This window comes from Hylobates moloch, unplaced genomic scaffold (assembly GCF_009828535.3).
Source record: "Hylobates moloch isolate HMO894 unplaced genomic scaffold, HMol_V3 SCAFFOLD_12, whole genome shotgun sequence".
NCBI lineage: Eukaryota > Metazoa > Chordata > Mammalia > Primates > Hylobatidae > Hylobates > Hylobates moloch.
Window position 1 is genome coordinate 52328970 of NW_026652287.1, and position 23110 is coordinate 52352079.

Genomic DNA, 23110 nt, shown 5'->3' on the forward strand with positions numbered 1-23110 from the left:
GGCGACAGAGCGAGACTCCGTCTCAAAAAAAAAAAACAAAAATTAGCCAGGTGTGGTGATGGGTGCCTATAATCCCAGCTACTCGGGAGGCTGAGGCACAAGAATCGCTTGAACCCAGGAGGCGGAGGTTGCAGTGAGCCAAGATCGCACCACTGCACTCCAGCGTGGGGGACAGATCGAGACTCCATCTCAAACAACAACAACAACAACAAAAAAAAAACAGATAGGCTTCTGTCCTGAAGCCTCAGAGACATCTACCGAGGCGAAACTGAGGCCTGTTGTCTCTTTCCCAGCAGGCAGCTCCCTGAAGCACTCCACCACTCTCACCAACCGGCAGCGAGGGAACGAGGTGTCGGCTCTGCCGGCCACCCTAGACTGTGAGTGGGCCCACAGTCCCCAACAAGGAGAGGAGTAGGAGGGTGGGAGGGCCTGTGAGGAGCAATCGTGGACAGAGGGTAAACTGAGGCACAGAGAAGCAAGGGGACGAGTGAGGACTCTGCCTCTGTCCTGCCCCAGCCCTGTCCATCCACCAGCTCGCAGCACAGGGGGAGCTGGACCAGCTGAAGGAGCATTTGCGGAAAGGTGCGTGTCCACACACATATGCTGGCATGTCTGCACCTGGCTGGTGTGTGCATATGGGTGTCCATACCCACTCATGACGCTGACGTGACCTGTGAGTGTCCACGTGTGTGATTGTATCTAACTGTGTGTGTGACTGTGTCCATGTATGTCCATCGACATACGCTCTCCCTCATTCCCCTGTCTAACCCCAGCCCCCCACCTCGTCCCCCTTTGGCAGCACTGGGGATAGGGGGCAGGGGTGCAGCCTGGTGGTATCGCCCGCCCCCTCCTGCCAGGTGACAACCTCGTCAACAAGCCAGACGAGCGCGGCTTCACCCCCCTCATCTGGGCCTCGGCCTTTGGAGAGATCGAGACCGTTCGCTTCCTGCTGGAGTGGGTGCGTCCCAGCCCACCTGGGCAGCTGGAGGATTCCTGGGGGCCTTAGGGTGGGCTGGGGTCTTGGCTGTGTCTGCTGGCGCCTTGTCTTTGAGATGCAGCTGCCGGCTGGGTGCAGTGGCTCATGCCTGTAATCCCAGCACTTTGGGAGGCCAAGTTGGGCGGATCACTTGAGGTCAGGAGTTCGAGACCAGCCCGGCCAACATGGGTGAAACCCTGTCTCTATTAAAAAAATACAAAAATTAGCCAGGCGTCGTGGCAGGCGCCTGTAATCCCAGGTACTCTGGAGGCTGAGGTGGGAGAAGTGTGTGAACCTGGGAGGCGGAGGTTGCAGTGAGCGGAGATTGCGCCACTGCACCCCAGCCTGGGCAACAGAGCAAGACTCCATCTCCAAAAAAAAAAAAAAGATGCAGCTGCTGTGGGTACCCCAGGATTCCTGGTTATGCCCCAACCCATCCCACCACTGTCCCTTCTTCTCCCTACAGGGTGCCGACCCCCACATCCTGGCCAAAGAGCGAGAGAGCGCCCTGTCGCTGGCCAGCACAGGCGGCTACACAGACATTGTGGGGCTGCTGCTGGAGCGTGACGTGGATATCAACATCTATGATTGGGTGAGGGACTGCCCATCCCCGGGACCTCTCAGCCTCCTGGCCTTCATTCCTGCCTCAGATGTTCACAGAGTACCTGAAAGGTGCAGGCGTGCTCTGGGTGCCGAGAACACGAGACAGCCCCATTCCCAGCCTCACAGAGCAGAGCTCCCCATGCAGGGAAGGCAGACTTGGAAACAGGCAGCTGAGATGCAGTGAACTGCGCTGCGATGGCAGATGCACAGGTGGCTACAAGAGCCCCATGTGGGCAAGGGAAGTCAGAGAGGGCTCCCTGGAGGAAGGTGTCTAAGCTTGAGACCCCAGAAAGTGAGATGGGCCCAGTGATGAGCAGGAGGAGGAACCACATTCAACTGCAGGCCAGAGAGTACAAGGCATTGTGAGAATGAGGAAGAGGTAAACCTTTGGTTTCTCCTGCCCCTACCCACGACAGAATGGAGGGACGCCACTGCTCTATGCTGTGCGTGGGAACCACGTGAAATGCGTTGAGGCCTTGCTGGGTGAGTGGGAGTCGGGACTGGCTCCGGGGGCCCCAGCACTCCAGCGGGCCCTGTGGGAATCCTGAGGGCAGGGAGACGCCCGAGCATTGCTTGAAGAATTCTTGGAGCAGGTAGTCCCTGCCTGCTCTTCTTGGAGGGTGGATCAGAGGGGAGGAGGTGGTAGGACCACACGGGAGTCAGGGTCTGGGTTTAGGATCTGGCCAAGAGGCTGAGCACCTCCATCCTCCATGGTTCAGAGACCCTTCAGCCACGTTCTTCAGTGGAGACCGAGATAGCAGAGGTTGGACTCTTGTCAAAGGCCACATGGGCAACGGGCAGACCCACGGCTGCATTGTGGGGAATGAGGGGTGCCATGGGATCTCCCGGGTCCCCAGACCCCATTCTGGACTCCCAGGCCCCACCCTCCAGTGCCCTCCCCTCTCCTTTGCAGCCCGAGGCGCTGACCTCACCACCGAAGCCGACTCTGGCTACACCCCAATGGACCTTGCCGTGGCCCTGGGATACCGGAAAGGTCGGCCTGAGACACACAGAACAGGGGTGGGGTCCCTTCCATAGGCAGGGGGACCATAAAGGGGTACACGGGACACCCCCTCAGTGGTCATACGCCGGCAGCGAGAGTGTTTGTGTTGGCAGGTGTTGAGCACTGTTGTGTATCCTGCCTGGGCACATCCCAGTCCTGGTTCCTGGGGTTCCGCATGTGCTGGGGTAGGGAGGACAATGGGTGTCAGTGGCTGTGGCCATGATGGGGGACACATAGGCATGAGAGGCCCAAAGAGGGGCCTCTCATCAAAGAGCCCCAAAGTGGCCAACGGAAGTCAGAGAGGCTTCCTGGAGGAAGGTGTCTTAAGGTTGAGACCCCAAGAAGTGAGATGGGCCCAGCCCTGGGATGGGGAGGTCAGGGAAGGATTCTGGGGAACCTGAAGGGAGGGAGAATGGCATCCAGGTGGGAGGAGTGGCCCCTGCGGAGGCCTGGCAGTGAGGACACCAAGGGGTAGGCGGCCAGGCCACAGTGCACAGAGCCACGGAGGCCATCCCTCTCCATGGCGGACAGTGGGTTTGAACAGGGGCCATAGGCAGACCCCAGTTTGACTCCATTTTCTCTGTCACAATGGGACCCCAACTTCCCCATCCATAAAACAGGGAGATCCCAATTGAACCGACCCCCTGGAGTCATGGTAGAGATGGGGGGCTTAGGAAATATCCCCCTCCTTCCTTCAGAGTTTAGTGTGTTTGGGACAGAAATCATTCCTCATCCTTCCTTTTGTTTTCGGGGGGTTTGTTTTTTTGTTCGAGGCAGAAAGTCTTGCTCTATCACCCAGGCTGGAATGAAGTGGTGCAGGCACAGCTTACTGCAGCCTCAACCTCCCAGGCTCAAGTGATCCTTCCACCACAGCCTCCCGAGTACCTGGGACCACAGGCATTCGTCACCATGCCTGGCTTATTTTTTGTTGTTGCTTTTTTTTTTTTTTTGACACAGAGTCTCGCTCTGTCACCCCAGCTGGAGTGCAATGGTGCGATCTCGGCTCACTGCAACTTCCACCTCCCAGGTTCAAGCGATTCTCCTGCCTCAGCCTCCTGAGTAGCTGGGACCACAGGCGCACACCACGATGCCCAGCTAATTTTATATTTTTAGTAGAGACGGGGTTTCACCATGTTGGTCAGGCTGGTCTTGAACTCCTGACCTTGTGATCTGCCTGCGTCGGCCTCCCAAAGTGCTGGGATTACAGGTGTGAGCCACCACGCCCAGCTGTGTTGTTTTTTTAGAAGAGACAGGGTCTCGCTATGTTGCCCAGGCTGGTCTCAAACTCCTGGGCTCAAGTGATCCTTCTGCCCCCGCCTCCTGAGTAGCTGGGACTACAGGCATGTACTATTCTACCCAGCTAATTTTTAAAATATTTTTTATTTATTTTTTGAGACAGAGTCTTGCTCTGTCGCCCAGGCTAGAGTGCAGTCGCTCAATCTGGCTCACTGCAACCTCTGCCTCCCAGGCAAACAATTCTCCTGCCTCAGCCTCCTGAATAGCTGGGATTACAAGTGCCTGCCACCACACCCAGCTAATTTTTTTTTTTTTTTTTTTTGAGACGGAGTTTCGCTCTTGTCACCCAGGCTGGAGTGCTATGGCGTGATCTCAGCTCACTGCAACCTCCGCCTCCCAGGTTCAAGCAATTGTCCTGCCTCAGCCTCCCAAGTAGCTGGGATTGCAGGCATGCACCACCATGCCCAGCTAATTTTTTGTATTTTTAGTAGAGACAGGGTTTCTCCATGTTGGTCAGGCTGGTCTCAAACTCCCAACCTCAGGTGATCCACCCGCCTCAGCTTCCCAAAGTGCTGGGATTATAGGTGTGAGCCACCACACCCGGCCGCACCTGGCTAATTTTTGTAGTTTTAGTAGAGATGGAGTTTCATCATGTTGGCCAGGCTGGCCTTTCCTGACTTCAAGTGATCCACCCACCTTGGCCTCCCAAAATGCTAGGATTACAGGTGTGAGCCACCAAGCCCAGCCTAATTTTTAAATTTTTTTGGTAGAGACAGCGTTTTGCTCTGTTGAACAAGCTGGCCTCAAATTCCTGAGCTCAAGCAGTCCTCCCCCCTGGACCTCCCAAAGTGCTGGGATTATAGGTGTGAGCCACCATGCCCAGGCTCATCTTTTCATAAAAGTCACAATTCACACATTTTGCTTGGTAGGAAATATTTTTATATTAATAATTCTGAAAAGCTATAAAAGTGCATTTTTACAAACTTAGGGGAAGTTGAGGTTCCTGGGATGAGGCCTCGGTTCTCCCAGCTTTGTTCTGCAATGCAGGTCTCTGTAAGGGTCCCTGTTTGTCCCCTAAGGGGAGAGCGCAGGTTGGCCTGCGCCTCCACGCCCCTCCCGATTCAAGCTCACAGCCCGCCTTTTCCCTGCCCCATCTCAGTGCAACAGGTGATCGAGAACCACATCCTCAAGCTCTTCCAGAGCAACCTGGTGCCCGCTGACCCTGAGTGAAGGCCGCCTGCCGGGGACTCAGACACTCAGGGAACAAAATGGTCGGCCAGAGCTGGGGAAACCCAGAACTGGCTTCAAAGGCAGCTCCTGGACAGGTGGTGGGAGGGGACCCTTCCCAAGAGGAACCAATAAACCTGTGCAGAATGAGGGACTTTGCTGTGCTTCCCGGAGGGCTTCCTGGAGGAGACAGCCCCCAGAGGTCTCACACCTTCTCCCCAAGCACCCGCAGGTGGTAGATGACCACACGGCCAAAAAAGTCAGTGGCATCCTCAAACGTCACCTTCAGCCGGTCCACTTCAGCAGCTGGTATGGGGAAAGTGTGAGCGTGGGCAGTCAAGGGAAACTGGTGATTTCTGGTTTCCCACCCGCAGGCCCCCACCCCTTCCAGACCCAGCTCAGACTCCACCGATGTGGGCAACCTGGGAAAGCTGCAGGCCCCTCTAAGCCTGTCACACAGAACAGGTGGTCATCAGCCCCATTTTACAGAAAAAGTGATGGGAGTCCTAGAGGTCACGTGTTCAAGATCACACATCAGGGTTCCCATTCAGGTTTGGGTGAGTCCAAAGCTTCCAGAGGCACAGACCACCCACCCCAGAAGCAGGGGCAGGATATCTGAAGCGAGTTGTTGTCCTCAGGGTAGAAATCTACAATCTTGTGGAGAGCCTGAGTGCCCTGTGAACCTTCAGCAGAGAAAGGCAATGAGTGTCTGGGGTGACCCCTGGAACCCCCGCCACCCAGGGCCTTCTAGTACCTTCCAGACAGCCCCGGCGACTGGAGAAGCCACCCTGAAACTGGATCTGCAGCTGGGAGACACGGATGAGCTGGGGAAACTCCAGCGTCACCCACTGGGAGGGGCCCTGGAAGCAGACAGGGAAACTGAGGCGCAAGTTCACTGCAGGCACAGAGCCCTGCTATGCCTATCTCATTCACATAGTCCTTGGAGTGGAGGGGAAGAAGGAAATTCGGCACATGTTTCTTTCCTGGCCACCCTTGAGAACCCCTGACGTTCTCAAGGCATGAGATCTGAATCTGAATCACCCTAGAGATGGAGGGTCGAGGGAGGCGCCTCACCTGGTCCGAGTTCCAACATGTCTCCTCATCCTGGTCGAAAAGATGTTTTTTTCCAAACTGCCGAGTGTTGCGATTCAGCACTGAACTCACCCTGGAGGCAGCAGGATAAGGGCGAAGAGAGGGGCTGAGACCAGGTCTCAGCTCCGCGGAGGGCCTGACCCCCAGCTCTGTCCACTGAGGGCTCGACCCCAGGCTTAGGGCCTCGCCACTGCCTGTCCCCACAGACTGTTACCTGCTCACTGTCTCTGGACAAACCAAAGAGTGGGTCATGTCGGTTCCACAAGACCTCGCAGGGTTTAGGATTGGGCACAGCCTTGGTTCGAATCCCGGCGCCTCCTCAAGCCACAGGGCGGCGCGATCTTGGCTACGCCTTGGCCTGCACGTCCTCACCTGTAACTTGGGACGAGAACCGCCACTCCCTCGCCCACCCCAGTCCTAAAAGTTGCCTCGATCAAATCCCCTGCCGGAAAATTTGGGAGAGAGGATCAGGGAAACCGCCAATGACCGGAGGCCAGGCCTCTCAAAGGAAACAGATTTCCCGCAGGTTTCGGGGGCGGTGGCTTTTTGTGCGAGCCTGTTTCTGCGAATAGCTCTTGGAGCCAAATCTTGGGACCCGGAACCGCGTGGGCTTGGCGCATGCGTGTTGCAATTCGGGCGCCGACCGCGGCCGCTCCTGGGGTGGGGCTTGGTTCGACCCCGCCCCTTCATGCTCGCTTCTTAAAGGGTCCGGGTTCAATGATTGAATTTACTTTGGTTCCCTTGAAGCTGTAGGGAAAAGGCTGGTTGCGCGCGCGGGGCGCTGTCCCTCAGCGCCCGAAGGTGTAGAGCACTGATTTTGACTGATTTTGGAATGCGAGAGACTTCCTTTTTTTTTTTTTTTTTTGAGGCGGGGTCTCACTGTCGCCCAGGCTGGAGTACGGTGGTGCGATCGCGGCTCTCTGCGACCTCTGCCTTCCAAGCTCCAGCAATCCTCCTACCTCAGCTTCCCGAATAGTTGGAACTAGCAGGCGCGCGCCACCACGGCAGGCTATTTTGTTTGTTTGTTTGTTTGTTTGTTTTTTGGTAGAGATGAGGTTTCGCCATGTTGCCCAGATTGGTCTCGAACTCCTGGGCTCAAGCGATCCGCCCACCTCAGCCTCCCAAAGTGCTGGGATTACAGGCGTAAACCACCGCGCCCGGCCAGAGAGACTTCCTATGACAATGTCTTTCTTCCTACTCTAACCTACTCTACCCTAACGGCTACCCTAACCTACTCTAACCTACTCTACCCTAACCACTAAATGCAGCCTGGGAATCCCTGAACTTCACTGCCTCCCGGAGGCCAAAGGCAGAGTTGTGGAAAAGGCCACGATGTTGGGAGTATCTGGAATCCTCATCAACCCCTTGTGTTCTTGTTGGGACACAGGAGCCCTGGCCTCCAAGTTTGTCTTTCCCAGAAAATGCTGCTGGGACATGAAGGAAGGCTTCTTGGAGGAGGGAGCATGCGAGGTCGGGTGTTTTTTGTTGTTTCTGTTTTGTTTTGAGACGGAGTCTCACTTTGTTGCCCAGGCTGAAGTGCAGTGGTGTGATCTCAGCTCACTGCAACCTCTGCCTCCCAGGTTCAAGTGATTCCCCTGCCTCAGCCTCCGGAGTAGCTGTGACTACAGGTGCGCACCACTAGGCCTGGCTACTTTTTGTATTTTTAGTAGAGACGGGGCTTCACTATGTTGGCCAGGCTGGTCTTGAACTCCTGACCTCGTGATCTGCCCACCTTGGCCTCCCGAAGTGCTGGGATTACAGGCGTGAGCCACCGTACCCAAGCTGTGAGGTGGGTTTTGAAGCATGAACAGGAGTTTGCCAAACATAAAGCCTCAGATACCAAGCTGAAGATTTGGTTCACTGATTCACTAGACACCTCCTGCAAGCTCTACTGTCACACTCTCGTGTCCAGCCTTCTGCTGGATGATGCTGGGGACAGCAAGAGGCCTCAGCTCCAGGCCTGTCCCAGAGGAGCCCCCGATCTGGGCAAGACAGAGGTAGACATAGACACTCCTAGCCCCAAGGGAGAGATGGGGCTGGAGGAGCAGGGGCTCTACCTGGAGGAAGGGCTTCCTGGGAGAGGGGATATTAGAACTGCACCTTAATAGGGGGTCAGGCGCTAGGGATTCACAAGGGTGAGAAAATCTGGAGTGGGGAGGGTGTCCCAGGCAGGGAGCTTAGCATAAGCAAAGGCCTAGTTGGGTAAAAGACCATGAATTTGAATAAAATATGTGGAGCCACATCCTGCTGGGCCTGGAGCAGTCACGGAAGGTGTCGGAGAAAGGGCAGGACACCATCCGTTCTGCATGAATGGAGGGTTCCAAGACAGAGCAGCCACTGGCAAGAGGCTGTTGTTGTTCCTGGCTTTAGCTGAATGGTCTGGCAGCCAGCCCCTTTCTTCAAGGGCTGGAGGAATGGTCCTCCCGGCATCCTACTAGTGTCTGCTAAAACCCACCCCAGGCGGCAGGGGGCGGGGGGCTGGCGGGGAAACTGGGTCACCAGCAGAAGGCCTGCCTCTTCAGTCCCTGCCTGCCAGGGCTTTCCGCATTTAGACAGAGTCTGGTGCCATCCAGACCCAACTTCACTGGTCTCAGGGCTGGGGCTGGAGGTGACAGCAAACTGTGCCCCCAACCTCACCCCCGGAAGGAAGTTAGAAAGAGCAGGAACACCGGAGAGCCCAGATCTGGTTCAAATCCTGGCTGGACCACTCATTGGCTGTGTGACCTTAGAAAAGCATCTTGACCTCTCTGAGCCTCAGTTTTCTCATCTGTGAAATGGGGGTAAGTCTATTAACAGGACTGTTGGAGGACTCTGTGAGTTCTTCAAGTTGACATATAGCAACAGTAGCTGACTTTCACTGAGAGTCCACTGTGTATCTGACTTGGTGCCACGTTTCGTCGCCACCCATTGGCTCGTTAAACCTGCTGTGGCTGGTCCCTGTCATTCCCATTTTATAGCTGAGGACACATCAACTTAGCCAAGTCCCCACAGTGAGGATATGCATGGCTCCAGGGCTCTCCACACCACTCCTGGCTTTGGCATGCGGCCTCCTTGCCCACGGGTATGAGGCCAGCTCCATACCCTCTTCCCGCCTCCTCACCCCACTGGCGCCTGGGCATGAAAGAGCCTCCTGTTTCTCCAGGGAATTAGCAGCTCTGGGCTCCCAGCAGGGCAGCCAAAAGTGGCCCATTCATTCGCTTGAGTGAGGAAAGACTAAGAGCTCCCACCCCCACCCCAGGGAATGGGGCAGGGAGGGCTCTAGAAGGTCCAAAAGCAGCCCCTCTGGTTCACTTGGGGAAACTGAGGCACAGAAAAGCAAAGTCGTGGCCAAGATCACCAAGGGGAACTGGGATGCAAACCCCAGTCTCACTCTGGATTTCCCCTAACTGGGCTCAGGTTCAGCATTTTTCTGTGGAGAAATTGGAGGTTTAGAGAGAATCAGGGATTTGCTGCAGTCACACAGCAAGTTTGGGTCAGTGGGGACTCTCTGCCTTGGTGGTGTCTGGGGGGCAACCCCACCCATGCAGAAAACAGGTCCTTCTGTCCATGATTTCATTATCCTGGAACAAGGCAGGGAATGGCCCTCAGATAGCGTCAAGCCTCAGTTTCCCTACTGGGAGATGGATGTAATCTTTTCCCTAAGGTCTTAGCCTGGGGCATCTGCAAGGGAGGGTTTGATGGGATTCCCTGAACCTGGAGACCCCCATCCGGCAGGTCTGAGTCTGATTTATCTACCAGAGCCCATCAGGACCCCACTCCGAGGAGACAGATGTTCACACAGTAGCAGCTGGGGTTATGAGTCCTGGTGCAGTGGAAGCCTGGGTCCCACTGGAGGTGACAGTGGGAGTGGGAGGGGTGTCTGGGTGTGAAAGGATTCAGGTGGGCATGTATGGGAACACCAGGAGCTGTGTGTGTGTGGCCAGTTGTAACAGTGGCTGGGACTGCTACAGATCTCGGGGTTGGTGGCATTGGTGGTGTTGGTGTGAACATGTTGTGTGCTCACTACCTGTGGGTGTGTCTGTGACTAGAAACCTGGTTGGGTGTGAGCAATGTGCGGCCAACGTGGGCTCTCTGCTGCTGGCAGGAAGGCGAAGGTGTTGTGGGTCTGAGCAGCAGTGGGTTTGTTTGCATGTGGAGGGACACTGGTGCAGCCCAGCTCATAGCTTTGCCTTTGGTTGTGGAGCAAATGTGACTTGTGTGTGGCCCAGGCCAGGTATGGTTGTGTGTGGCCTGACCAGGTTGGTTGTGTATGTGATTGTGTGTGGCCTGTTGTGGCCGTGGATGGCTGGGCGTGGTTGTGCATGGCTGGGTGTGGTTGTGCATGGCTGGGTGTGGTTGTGCATGACCGAGTGTGATTGTGTGTGGCTGAGTGTGATTGTATATGGCCAGGTTTGGCTGTGTATGGTTGGTGAAACCTGTGTGTGGCCCAGTGTGGTTGTGCATGGCTGGGTGTGGTTGTGCGTGGCTGAGTGTGGTTGTCATTGGCTGGGTGTGGTTGTCATTGGCTAGGTGTGGTTGTGCATGGCTGGGTGTGGTTGTGCATGGCTGGATGTGGTTGTGCATGGCTGGGTGTGGTTGTCATTCGCTAGGTGTGGTTGTGCATGGCTGGGTGTGGTTGTGCATGGCTGAGTGTGGTTGTATACGGCTGAGTGTGGCTGTGTATGGCTGGATGTGGTTGTCATTGGCTGGGTGTGGTTGTGCATGGCTGGGTGTGGTGTGTATGGCTGGGTGTGGTTGTGCATGGCTGGGTGTGGTTGTGTATGTCTGGGTGTGGTTGTGCATGTCTGGGTGTGGTTGTGCATGGCTGGGTGTGGTGTGTATGGCTGGGTGTGGTTGTGCATGATCAGGTATGATTGTGTATGGCTGGGTGTCACTGTGTGTGGTCAGGTTTGGTCATGCGTGGTGGGTGAGACCTGTGTGTGGCCAGGTGAGGTTGCATGTGAGCCACCTGTGCTGTTAGTGTGGCTGGGGTGTGGCTGGGGTGTGACTGTGTGTGTCAGTGGTTGTTGGTGGCATTGTGTGTGACTTACCCATGTGTCACCTTGGGCATGTTCAGAGGTACTTTGGAGGCACTGTCCACCCCTGAGACCCAGCTCTCTTGGAGGGTCCAGCCTCCCTCCCCACCTCTGCTTTGGTCTGCCAGTCCCATCCCCCACCCCTCTCCCACTGGCAGCAGCCCCTGGCCCAGGGCCCCAATGGGGTGGGGGGGGACAGAGAAGGCACTCAGGGCTGGGGAGGGGTGCCCAATCCCAGCTCAGGCCTATAAATAGCTCTTTGAGCCCAGTAGATTCCCAGGCAAGGTTGCCTCATTCAAGCCCCCGGCAACAGCCCGCCCCTGGGCCCCAGGCCAGCCCCTCTAAGCTCAGCCCTGGCACCAGCGAGGGGCCAGAGCGTGGGGGCAAGGGGTGGGGAGGAGTGGAGAAGCGGGGGAAGCAGAGGGATGAGGATAGGTGGGGTTGGGGCTCAGCTCTGCACCCACAGACCTCGGCTCCCACCTGGTCTCTACTCACTCTGTACATCCTTGGGCAGGTGATCCTAGCTCCCTAAGCCTCAGTTTCCCCAGCACCTGTAAAATAAACAGCAGTCCCCGCCTGTGTGTTTACTTCCCATTTCATTCTCTGAGCAACCGGTAACGTAGGGACATTAATTATCCCCCATTTTATTTATTTATTTATTTAATTTTTTCCCAAGATGGAGTCTCACTCAGTCACCCAGGCTGGAATGCAGTGGTGCGATCTTGGCTTACGGCAACCTCCACCTCCTGGGTTCAAGCGATTGTCCTACTTCAGCCTCCTGAGTAGCTGCGATTACAGGTGCGCACCACCCCACCCAACTAATTTTGAATTTTAGTAGAGATGGAGTTTCACCATGTTGGCCAGGCTAATCTCAAATTCTGACCTCCTGATCCACCTACCTTGGCCTCCCAAAGTGCTGGAATTACAGCCTTGAGCCACTGCGCCGGCCCTCCCCCGATTTTATTTTATTCATTTTTGAAATAGGGTCTCACTCTGTCACCCAGACCAGAGTACAGTGATGCAATCTTGACTCACTGCAGCTTTAATCTCCTGGGCTCTAGCCAGCGATCCTTCCCCCTCAGCCTCCCAAGTAGCTGGGACCACAGATGTGTGCCACCATGTCCTGCTAAATTTTAAGTTATTTTTTATAGAGATGGGGGTCTCACTGTGTTGCTCAGGCTGGTCTTGAACTCCTGGGCTCAAGTGATCCTCCTGCCTCTGACTCCCAAAGTGCTGGGATCACAGGCGTGAGCCACTGGCACCTAGCCTATCCCCATTTCAGATGGGGAAACTAAGACACAGAAGGACAAGATGGCTCACTCAGAGTCACATCGTTACGAGTGGCAGGGACGGGGTTTGAACCCCAGACTTGTGGAGGCTGAGCTACTCGGTTCTCACGCACGTCACGCAGCTGTTCTCAGCGTCTTCCCCAGTGTGAGCCACAGCCAACCCCCCAGCATGCTCCAGCCTCACTGACTAGTCATTGCATGCTGTTTGGGTGCTGCTGACATAGCTGTCACCTGCAGACACTCACATCAGCTGGGATCCTTGACCTCCATCTCTCTTCTGTGACACAGAGTCAAACAGTCAGTGCAGCTTCTTGCTGTATCATTTTGGACCCCAGGGCTACCCCTTGCTCACCTGGGGTCCCCCCTTATCCCTCATTCATTCCTACCCTTTCTTTGATAATCTTTTTTTTTTTTTTTTGAGATGGAATCTTGCTCTGACACCCAGGCTGGAGTGCAGTGGCACAGTTTCGGTTCACTGCAACCTCCGCCTCCCAGGTTCAAGTGATTCTCCTGCCTCAGCCTCCCGAGTATCTGGTATTATAGGTGCACACCACCACGCCTGGCTAATTTTTGTATTTTTAGTAGAGACAGGGTTTCACCATGTTGGCTGGGCTGGTCTGGTCTCAAACTCCTGACCTTAGGTGATCTGCCTGCTTCAGCCTCCCAAAGTGTTGGGATTACAGGCATGAGCCACGGTGCTTGGCCTCCTTTCTTCTTCTTTTTTCTTTTTTTGAGATGGAGTCTCACTCTGTTGCCCAGGCTGGAATGCAGTGGCCCGATTTCTGCTCACTGCAACTTGTGCCTCCAGGGTTCAAGCGATTCTCCTTCCTCAGCCTCCCGAGTAGCTGAGATTACAGGCGTCCGCCACCACACCCTAATTTTGTATTTTTATTAGAGATGGGGATTCACCATGTTGGCTAGGCTGGTCTCGAACTCCTGACCTCAAATGATCTGTCCGCCTTGGCCTCTCAAAGTGCTGAGATTATGGGCGTGAGCCACGGCACCTGGCCAAGGCCTTCTTTCTTTGATAATCTTGTGGAAGCTATCTTGTCCCTCATTTGTCTATCCTCCTACCAGATGGACACCCACCATCAGAGATGCTCAAAGACACACTCACAGATACAGGACCCAGGGTGGAGCGCTGCAAGCCCATTCTCAGCACAGAAACACCACGACCATAGGAAGGAAGGCAGGAGCAAAAGCTGCCCTCTCTGGGCACATTTGCCTCCTCACAGCTTTTTGTAATTTTTTTTAATTTTTATTTATTTATTTATTTTGAGACGGAGTCTCACTCTGTCACCCAGGCTGGAGTGCAATGGCATGGTCTCGGCTCACTGCAACCTCTGCCTCCTGAGTTAAAGTGATTCTCCAGCCTCAGCCTCCCGAGTAGCTGGGACTACAGCCACGTGCCACCATGCCCAGCTAATTTTTGTATTTTTAGTAGAGATGGGGTTTCACTACGTTGGCCAGGCTGGTCTCGAACTCCTGACCTCGTGATCCACCTGCTTCGGCCTCCTAAAGTGCTGGGATTACAGGCGTGAGCCACTGCACCCGGCCTTTTTTTTTTTTTTTTGACAGAGTCTCACTCCGTTGCCAGGCTGAGGTGCAGTGGTGTGATCTCAGCTCACTGCAACCTCTGCCTCCTGGGTTCAAAAGATTCTCCTGCCTCAGCCTCCTGAGCAGCTGGGATTACAGGTGTCTGCCAACACACCTGGCTAATTTTTGTAGTTTTAATAGGGAGAGGGTTTCACCATGTGGGCCAGGCTGGTCTTAAACTCCTGACCTCAGGTGATCCACCCGCCTTGGCCTCCCAAAGTGCTGGGATTACAGGTGTGAGCCACCGAGCCCAGCCTCATTACCATATTTTTAATGGTAGTCAAATACACGTAACATAAAACTCACCATCTTAAAATGTGTAATTCAAGGCCAGGCGCGGTGGCTCACACCTGTAATCCCAGCACTTTGGGAGGCCAAGGCGGACAGATCGTTTGAGGTCAGGAGTTCGAGACCAGCCTGGCTAACGTGGTGAAACTCCATCTCCACTAAAAATACAAAAATTAGTCAGGCATGGTGGTGGGCGCCTGTAATCCCAGCTAATCGGGAGGCTGAGACAGGAGAATCGCTTGAACCGTGGGAGCAGAGGTTGCAGTGGGCCTAGATTGCACCACTGCACTCCAGCCTGGGCAACAGAGTGAGACTGTGTCTCAAAAGAATAAAGAAATAAGTAAAATAAAGTGTACAATTCAATGGCGTTAAGTACATTCACGTTATTGTGCAACCATCACCTCTGTCTAGGTCCAGAATATTCTCATCACCCTAAAAGAAGACCTGGTCCTCATCAGCAGTCACTCCCCGTTTCCCATCCCCCAGCCCCAACATCCACTAATCTGCCTCCTGTCTCTATGGATTTGCCTGATCTGAGCATTTTTTTTCTTTTCTTTCCTTTTTTTTTTTTTCTTTTTTGAGACAGTCTTGTTGCTCAGGCTGGAGTGCAGTAGTGCAAATATGCCTCACTGCAGTATCGACCTCCTAGGCTCAAGAGATCTTCCTGCCTCAGCCTCCTGTGTAGCTGGGACTACAGGCACACACCACCATGCCCGGATAATTTTTTTTTTTTTTTTTTTTTGTGGACACAAAGGGGTCTCACTTTGTTGCCCAGGCTAGTCTCGAACTCCTGGCCTCAAGGGAGCCTCCCACCATAGCTTCCCAAAGTGCTGGGATCACAGGCGTGAGCCACCACACCGAGTGCGACCTGAACATTTCTATAAATGGAGCCATACACTATTTGGCCTTTTGTGTCTGCCTGCTTTGACTCAGCGTCATGTTTTCAAGGTTCACCCATATTGTAGCATTGATCAGTGCTTCATTCCTTTTTATGGCTAATATTCCATTGTATGAGTCTAGGCTTTTATTTATTTATTTATTTATTTTAGAGATGGGGTATTGCTCTGTCACCCAGGCAGGAGTGCAGTGGCGTGAGCACAGCTCATTGCAGCCTCGACCTCCCAGGCTCAGGGGATCCTCCTGCTTCAGGCCCCCAAGTACCTGGGACTACAGGTGCAGGTCACCCTGTCCAGCTAATTTTTTTTTTTTTTTGTAGAGAAGAGTTTTCGCCATGTTGCCCAGGTGGGTCTCAAACTCCTGAGCTCAGGGGATCCACCCACCTTGGCCTCCCAAAGTGCTGGGATTATAGGCGTGAGCCACCGCGCCCAGCCTTGGATCTAGGCTTTAAAGATTGGGGTCTCCAGGCTGGGTGTGGTGGCTCATGCCTGTAATCCCAGCATTTTGGGACGCTGAGGCAGGCAGATCATTTGAGGTCAGGAGTTCGAGACCAGCCTGGCTGACATGGTGAAACCACATCTCTACTATAAATACAAAAATTAGCTGGGTGTGGTGGCAGGTGCCTGTAATCCCAGCTATTCCGGAGGCTGAGGCAGGAGAATCGCGTGAACCTGGGAGGTGGAGGTTGCAGTGAGCCAAGATCGTGCCACTGTACTCCGGCCTGGGTGACGCAGCGAGACTCCGTCTAAAAAAAAAAAAAAAGATTGGGGTCTCATGTCTCATGGCAGGGACATGCCTATGCCTCTGCATAAAGCAAAATTCTTCGTGTGTCAACAGCAGTACCCAGTCCATAGCGTGTGCTCCATAAATGCTGATCAGACAAAGGTGAATGAATGAATGATACAATCTGGCTGTAGTTGCTGGAAACAGCTCGGGGGTGTCACACATCTGGGCTCCCACCCTGCGTGCCTCTTACCAGCTGTGTGAACAAGGAGTCTCCCCGTCTCGTCCGTGCCTCAGTTTCCTCTCTGTAAATGGGGTAAACCAGTAATTGTAGCCAAAACTGCTTTGAACGTGAGTCCTGGAGAATCGGGCAGGGCGAGGTTCGAATCCCAGCTCTGCCTCTGTGCGTGATCTTGGGAAGCGACTTTGCCTCCTTGGGGCTCAGTTTCCCCACCTGTAAAATGGGACGGCCTCATCCTGGGGCATAATGGGGACGTTTAACGCGGTTCCTGGGGCAAAGAGAATGGGAGGAGAGTCGGTGCCGTCTTCTGGGTGCGGTGAGTGTCCAAAAAATGGGCGGGGTGGGGATTTTAGGCAGGGGAGCCCCCTCCCTCGCGCAGCTAGAGGCCTCGGGCTGGCGGGGGCGCATGCGCAGAGAGCCCTCGCGGCCCCTTTATAAGCACTGAGGCGGCGCTGGGGCGAGCGGAGCGCAGGGCGCAGGGGCTGGACCCGGCGCGGAGCTGGCTGAGCCGGAGCGCAGCGTCCTTTGTGCCGGGCGGCCGCCCCGGGATGCGTCCGAGCTAGGAGCCAGGTGGGGGATCCGTGAGGGGGCCGTGTTGGGGGAGAAGACTTCGGGATTAGAGACAGAGCTCGGGATTAGGGAGAGGACCTGAGACCAGGGAGAAGCCCCCAGAATGGGGAGGGGGCTGAAGCGGGGGAGGGGAGCCCTGGGTTGAGGAGGGAGCGCAAACTGGGAGGGGGCTTGGGAATGTCAGGTGGACACACATTTAGGGAGGAAGGTTGTCCGCGGAATCCGGAGACAACCCCCCGGTGGGGAGGGGGCCGGGCTGGGGGTGGGTCTCAGGGTTGGGGAGGGAGCAATGGGAAACAGGGCTAGGGGAGGGGCCCCCCGAGTTTGGAGAGAAGAAGAGGACACCTAGATGCCGAATGGGGGACTCTGGAACAGGGCACCCCCGTATCTCAGCCGAGACACCCCAGGATTTTAAGTGGGGATTCCCTATTTGCGGATGAATGGAGGATTCCGGGTCGGACTGCAGTGGGGAGGGGGTTCCCAGATCACCTTGTGCCCACTGGAAGGGTATCTGCGCTGAGAGCGAACGGCCATGGGGAAGGGGCGCCCTGCCGTCTCCCTGTCCTTTTGGGTCAGGTCCGGTCACCACGTTCTGACTCCGGGAGGAGGTCCTGGGGGTCCCCATCCCAACCTGGTTCCCGTTATTCCCTTAGACCTTGGGTTGAGGTGTTGTCCCTTATCCCAGGGAATACACTGGGTGTCCCAGGTGAATGTTGGGTCGGGGTCCCCTAGACCCCCCAGCTGTGGATCCCCAGGACCTGTGAGGGATACCAGCTCAGAGGGGGGCTGTCCCCCAGCACCTTCACAGCCTCCCACGTCCTTACAGCATGACACAGACCCCTACCCCCACCCCCTTTAGTTCCACCTGTCCATATGGACACATGTGGAAGCCCTGGCTTGGTTTGGGGGCACAGGGGCTGGGAAGTAAGGGGCTGGGACCCCAGGCCCTGTCTGGGCAGGAGCGACCCCCGTCCCTCCGCGCGGGCTTTGTTCCTCTCAGGCAGCATCAATGAGAAACAGCCAGGCCAGGGAGAGGGTTGGCTCTGGGCCCCAGCGGGGGACGTGGGGGCAGGGCAGGCAGGGAGGGGTGGGTGCACTGTGGGACCCCAGAACCCAGCTGTCGCGATGGCTGATGGACATTCTGAAATCAAAGTTCCCCCTCAAGGATATGGGGGTTTTGTGTGTGTGTCCGCCCCAGACAGGCGGGGAGGGGGAGTATGCCCAGGGGTTCTAGGGTCCCCTATGAGTCTGATGTGACTGTGGTTGTGTCTTTGTCAGAAAACTTGTACCGAGGGCCGCATCACCATGTGGCAAAATGATGGGTGCCCATCAGTCACCGAGGCCACATTTATCCGTCTCGGTTTGTGCCAGGGGCTGGCATCGCCGTGTGAGTGAGTGAGGAGCTATGTCTGATGCTGTTCCGTTCATCAAGGGGTTTATGTGGGGGGGGGCCGAGACTGTGGGTGTGTGTCTTTGTGCAGAAGACATGCCGCCTGTCTTGTAAGTGCCCATATTGTCTCTCTTTGTTAATGTCACTGTGAATCTGTGTGAGTGTGTGTTTCCCCGGGGTCTGTGTCTGGGGTGCGTGGCTGTGTGTGTCCCGCTTGTGTATCTGGAGGGGCCAAGGGTTCTTTCCATGCGGTTGGCAGTGTGCACCCTGGGCATGGGGGTGTGGGACGTGGTCTGTGTTCAGAGTTGGGGTGCTAACAGGGAAAGCTTGAGCAGGGGTTGAAATCCCCAAGGGGAAGCCTGGGATGATGACTGAGCCCATCTCCCTTTCTCCTCCACGGAGTTCCACATTCACACCCATGCACGCTAATACACCCTGACTCTCAGGTCAGAAACACACACATGTGTGCACAGCCCCCTGCTGAGGGTCACTCAGACTCACACACATCCACAGATCACACTAGGTCCCATGTGCTCCACCCAGTGCACGGAGCTGCTGCAGGCTCACACACACAACATGCACACACCACATGGCACAACCGCCTGCACACCCTTGCCAGGACACAACACCCCGGACACACACTCAGTCACAAACACTCACAAATGCCCATTGGCAAACTCACCTTCACTCAGTGCTAACGGAGACTTGAGGTGGGGGTGAAGTGAAGGAGGGGACACACACACACTTACACACACACACACATTCACATGGATCCGAGCTGCCCCTCCTCCAGCACCCCGCAGGCCCCTGCTTGCATATGCATGAGGCTTGTACATTATTCATGAGGGCACGGGCCCCAGACAGCTGTGTAAATGCTCATCTCTGGCCACCCTGGGGAGGAGGTATTTTAAGAGAAGGGTGTGGGTGTGTGAGGGTGCGAGTGGAAGGGAGTGGGAGGGTGTGTGTGGGGGGTGTGCACCTGAAACTGTGTCTGTCACCATGTTGGGCAACCTCAGTATATTTTTAGTGTATACATGAGGCTTTGTGTCTAAAGAGCTGTTTTTAAATTTAACATTTCTAGGACTTTGCAAGTCTTGGGTCATTTCATCCTCACAGTAGCTGTAGGCAGTACTTGCTGGATAATTTCCATTTTAAAGGTGGGGAAACTGAGGCACAGAGAGATTGAAGCAGCTTGTCCCGGATTAGAAGCAGGGCTATCTGGATGTTGCCTGACCTCTTAACAGTGTGTGTGTGTGTGTGAGAGAGAGAGAATTTTCTGGCTTTGTCCCCTCCTAAGGCCCTGCTGGGGGCAGGTGCAACCCAGAGTCCTGTCTCTCTCTAATACCTGGCCAGGCCTGGAACAGCCATGAGGCGACCCCACACTTGCTCAGGGTTCCAAGGGGAAGAAATGAGAACAGCCTGAAATGAAGGCAGAGGTTGCTGAGGTTTACAAGTTGGTAGTTGGGAGCACTGGTCCAGGGTCTCGCCTTGACCTCTACCCTGCTGTGCAGCCTTCGGCAAACCTCTAGCCCTCTCTGGTCCCTGAGGCATCGTGTTAGCAGGCAGGAGGCAGGGGCGGACTAGGTGCGCTTTGCCGCTGCGTTGCCGCCTCGGAGTTCAGCACCACGGACAGGTCCCAGGCCGGCCTCCCAGCAGGGGACTCTGGGAGCTGGGAAGGAGAACTGGGGAAAGGGACAGCTGTCCTCTACAACCTCCTCTTCTGGACTCCATTCACACCCCTTCCTCAGGGATAATTTCTTATGGGGGTGGGGAGCAAGGATTGGGTTTGCAGATGATGTTCTAATTTTCCATCTGCGCCCACCTCCTGAGCTCTGGTGACAGGGTTTCGCAGGGGTGGGAGGTTTTGGGGAGGGACCACCTCCCCAGGATTCCTAGTCTCTGGAAGAATGTGAAGTCAGGAAATGCACTGCTGTGTCCCAACGACTGGCATGGGCTTTGCTCACAGTAGGCGCTTAATAATTGTCCACTTTATCCCTATGGGTCCTAGCCCCTATAGGGAAATGGACCCACAACTGAAGTTTCTCTGTGGGCCTAAGAAGCATCTTTGTTGGGCTGTGTGAAGTCAGGAGGAGGATGGGTGGGCAGGGGTGAGCCCCTTCCTCCAGCTGGGAGTTGGCGGCTCCTCCAAAATCCCAGAAACCAAGAATAGAATCTTGGTGACAACCAAATCCTGGAATTGAAGCTGCGAATCGTGTCAGCCAGCAAACCCAGATTAAAGGATGGCTTAGAGGCCAGCCTGCTGCCTGGACTGGGGATGCTGGGAGGACTGGGACAGACTGCTGCCCTCTAGGAGCCGCCAGTCTGATGGAGGAGGCTGACTTGAAAAATGGTATTTCAGTCTTGGCTGTGTTAAGGTCAGTAATAATAATAGCAGCAGCTAAAATGTACCCCTTACTGCATGAGGCAGTTCTAAGCATTTTATATATATTGACTCATCCATTCCTTTCAACCACCTGATGTTATCCCCATCTGACCCACAAAGAAAGTAAGGCACAGAGAAGGTAAGCAACTTGCCCAAGATCACACAAAAGGAACAGTGAGCCAATTCCAAATTTGATTCACTACAGCACCCAGGCTTCTGACCACAGACTTCATTGCTTGGATTGGTTTTTGTTGTTGTGTTTTGTTTTGTTTTGTTTTCAGTCTCACGCTGTCACCCAGGCTGGAGTGTGGTGGTGGAATCATAGCTCACTACAGCCTTGAACTCCTGGGCTCAGGCAATCCTCCCACCTCAGCCTCCTGAGTAGCTGGGACCACAGGTGTGTGCCACCAAGCCCAGCTAATTTTTTTTTTTTTTTTTTGAGATGGAGTCTCACTCTGTCACCCAGGCTGGAGTGCAGTGGCGCGATCACGGCTCACTGCAACCTACACCTCCCGGGTTCAAGTAATTCTCCTGCCTCAGCTTCCTGAGTAGCTGGGATTACAGGCGCCCACCACCACGCCCAGCTAATTTTTGAATTTTTAATAGAGACGGGGTTTCACCATGTTGGTCGGGCTGGTCTTGAACCCCTGACCTCGTGATCCACCCGCCTCGGCCTCCCAAAGTGCTAGGATTACAGGCATGAGCCACTGCGCCTGGCTGCTAATTTTTTTTAATAGAGGTAAGATCTCACTATGTTGCCCAGGCTGGTCTCAAGCTTCTGGCCTCAAGCAATCCTCCCGCCTCAGCCTCCCAAAGTGCTGGGACTATAGGTGTGAGCCACCGCGTCCAGCCACTGCTTGGATTCTGAGGTCAAGTGGCCCCGGGTTCAAATTCTGTTTCAGCCCTTTGCCGGCTCCTTCTGTGACCTAGAATAACACACTGGTCTCTCTGAGCCCTGGTTTCCTGATCTGTAGAGTGGGGGAGTTTGGTCCTGCAATGCTGAATATCTGGGAGGGTTGGGCTGTGGCTCACTCCTCCCTCCCTCTCCATTTTGTTCCAGATCCAGGATGGGGGCCACGTTTGTCTGGGCCTTGGGCCTTTTGATGCTGCAGATGCTGCTCTTTGTGGCTGGGGAACAGGGTGAGTTGGTTTGTGGGGAGGGAGAGATTGGGGTCTGGGGGGTGGACAAGATGGGGCAGCTTTTGAATTCCACAGCCTTCTCCTGCTGGTCTCCTGGCATGGGCTAAAGAATAAAATGAGAATAGATTTTAAAAGGTCTTTGAACAGTCAAAAGCGAACAAGATACCTAAGAGGTTATTTTTAGTCATTGTCAGCAGAAGCTGGAGATTCCCGCCTCTCATCATTTTGCTCAGATGAACTGGAGAGAAAGAAAGAAAGAAATGAGAATAGTGCAGAGATTGATTAGTGATGTCTGCCAAGGGTGGAGCAATGGAAATAAAGGTCTGTGTCCCTCTACTGGTGGTCAAGAGCTCAGTTTTTAGAAATCCCTCACAGATTTGGTCTGTGACCTTAAGCAAGTATAGTTATCTCTCTGAACTTCAGTTTCCTCAACTCCCCCCGAAGAGAATGACACATTGCTACTCTGCAGATGGTTATGAAAATCAAATGAGCTGATTGCTATAAAGTGCCTGTTATAAAGACGGTACTCCGCAAACACCATTTCCTTTTCATTAGCTGTCTCTTGCTGTACCTTTCGGAAAAACTGGGGCTCAGAGAAGGAAACTGCCTCTTCCGGGGCCATACAGTGAGTCAGTGGCACTGGAATGAAATCCCTGTCCTTATAAAAATAAAGTGAGGGGCTAGGCACAGTGGTTTATGCCTATAATTCTAGCACTTTGGGAGGCTGAGGCAGGCAGATTGCTTGAGGTCAGGGGTTCCAGGCTAGGCTGCCTAACATGGTGAAACTGTCTCCACAGAAAATACAAAAATTAGCCAGGCGTGGTGGCACATGCTTGTAATCCCATCTTCTCGGGAGGCTGAGGCATGAGAATCGCTTGAACCTGGGAGGCAAAGGTTGCAGTGAGCCGAAATCATGCCACTCCACTCCAGCCTGGGTGACAGAGTCAGACTCAAAAAAATAATAATAAGGCTGGGTGTGGTGGCTCACCCCTATAATCCCAGAACTGTGGGAGGCCAAGGTAGGCGGATCAGTTGAGGTCAGGAATTGGAGACCAGCCTGGCCAACATGGTGAAACCCATCTCTACTAAAAATGCAAAAATTAGCCAGGTGTGGTGGCGTGCACCTGTAATCCCAGCGACTGGGGAGGCTGAGGCAGGAGAATTGTTTGAACTTAGGAGGCAGAGGTTGCAGTGAGCTGAGATCATGCCACTACACTCCAGCAGGGGAGACGGAGTGAGACTCCATCTCAAAAGTATAAATAAATAAAAGAAGAATAATAGTAAGGGGCTGGGCACAGTGGCTCACACGTGTAATCCCAGCACTTTCGGGAGGCTGAGGTGGGAGGATTGCTTGAGCCTAGGAGCTTGAGCCTGCAGTGAATCATGATCGTGTCACTGCATTCTACCCTGGGCGATAGAGTGAGACTCAATCTCTAAAAAT

At 54.5% G+C, this 23110-nt stretch overlaps 3 protein-coding genes across 6 annotated transcripts in view; 2 read left to right on the plus strand and 1 right to left on the minus strand.

Moving 5' to 3' along the window:
* RFXANK (regulatory factor X associated ankyrin containing protein) overlaps positions 1–5094 on the plus strand; it is a gene marked incomplete at its 5' end in the record, with an annotated part of 10449 nt that extends 5355 nt beyond the window's left edge. The window contains 7 exons of the mRNA XM_032171601.2: positions 294–377; positions 517–582; positions 858–958; positions 1443–1568; positions 1996–2062; positions 2493–2573; positions 4978–5094. Of these exons, the coding sequence (XP_032027492.2) occupies positions 294–377; positions 517–582; positions 858–958; positions 1443–1568; positions 1996–2062; positions 2493–2573; positions 4978–5048 (596 nt within the window). The remainder of the gene's footprint in view (positions 1–293; positions 378–516; positions 583–857; positions 959–1442; positions 1569–1995; positions 2063–2492; positions 2574–4977) is intronic.
* An 83-nt stretch (positions 5095–5177) lies between these two features.
* NR2C2AP (nuclear receptor 2C2 associated protein) lies at positions 5178–6756 on the minus strand. 2 transcript variants are annotated; one of them, XM_058424940.1, is made up of 5 exons: positions 6352–6756; positions 6120–6210; positions 5800–5905; positions 5667–5728; positions 5178–5373 (listed from the first exon to the last, which is right to left on the minus strand). In XM_058424940.1, the coding sequence occupies exons 1-5, from the start codon at positions 6387–6389 to the stop codon at positions 5251–5253; spliced, it is 420 nt and encodes a 139-aa protein (XP_058280923.1). In that variant the 5' UTR covers positions 6390–6756; the 3' UTR covers positions 5178–5250. The 2 variants fall into 2 exon arrangements, with proteins under 2 accessions (XP_058280923.1, XP_032026112.1); XM_032170221.2 differs by having other exon boundaries at positions 5661–5728.
* Positions 6757–16649: 9893 nt separating this feature from the next.
* The window catches only part of NCAN (neurocan), a 42296-nt gene continuing 35835 nt past the window's right edge, over positions 16650–23110 (plus strand). For 2 of the 3 annotated variants that reach the window (XM_032170212.2, XM_032170211.2), the window contains exons 1-2: positions 16675–16756; positions 21590–21669. In XM_032170212.2, coding sequence (XP_032026103.1) covers positions 21597–21669 — 73 coding nt within the window. In that variant the 5' untranslated portion in view covers positions 16675–16756; positions 21590–21596. Of the gene's footprint in view, positions 16757–21589; positions 21670–23110 lie in introns of all 3 variants that reach the window. The other variant, XM_032170210.2, reaches the window with a different exon arrangement.

What these genes read in the sequence shown, in the direction of transcription:
- NR2C2AP (XM_032170221.2), bottom strand. Translation starts at nt 6,389, where the DNA reads ATGACCCACTCTTTGGTTTGTCCAGAGACAGTGAGCAG. An exon ending in CATGTTGGAACTCGGACCAG is followed by an intron (nt 5,906 to 6,119) that starts GTGAGGCGCCTC and finishes GTCTGCTTCCAG; the next exon opens with GGCCCCTCCCAGTGGGTGAC. An exon ending in AGGACAACAACTCGCTTCAG is followed by an intron (nt 5,374 to 5,660) that starts ATATCCTGCCCC and finishes TTGACTGCCCAC; the next exon opens with GCTCACACTTTCCCCATACC.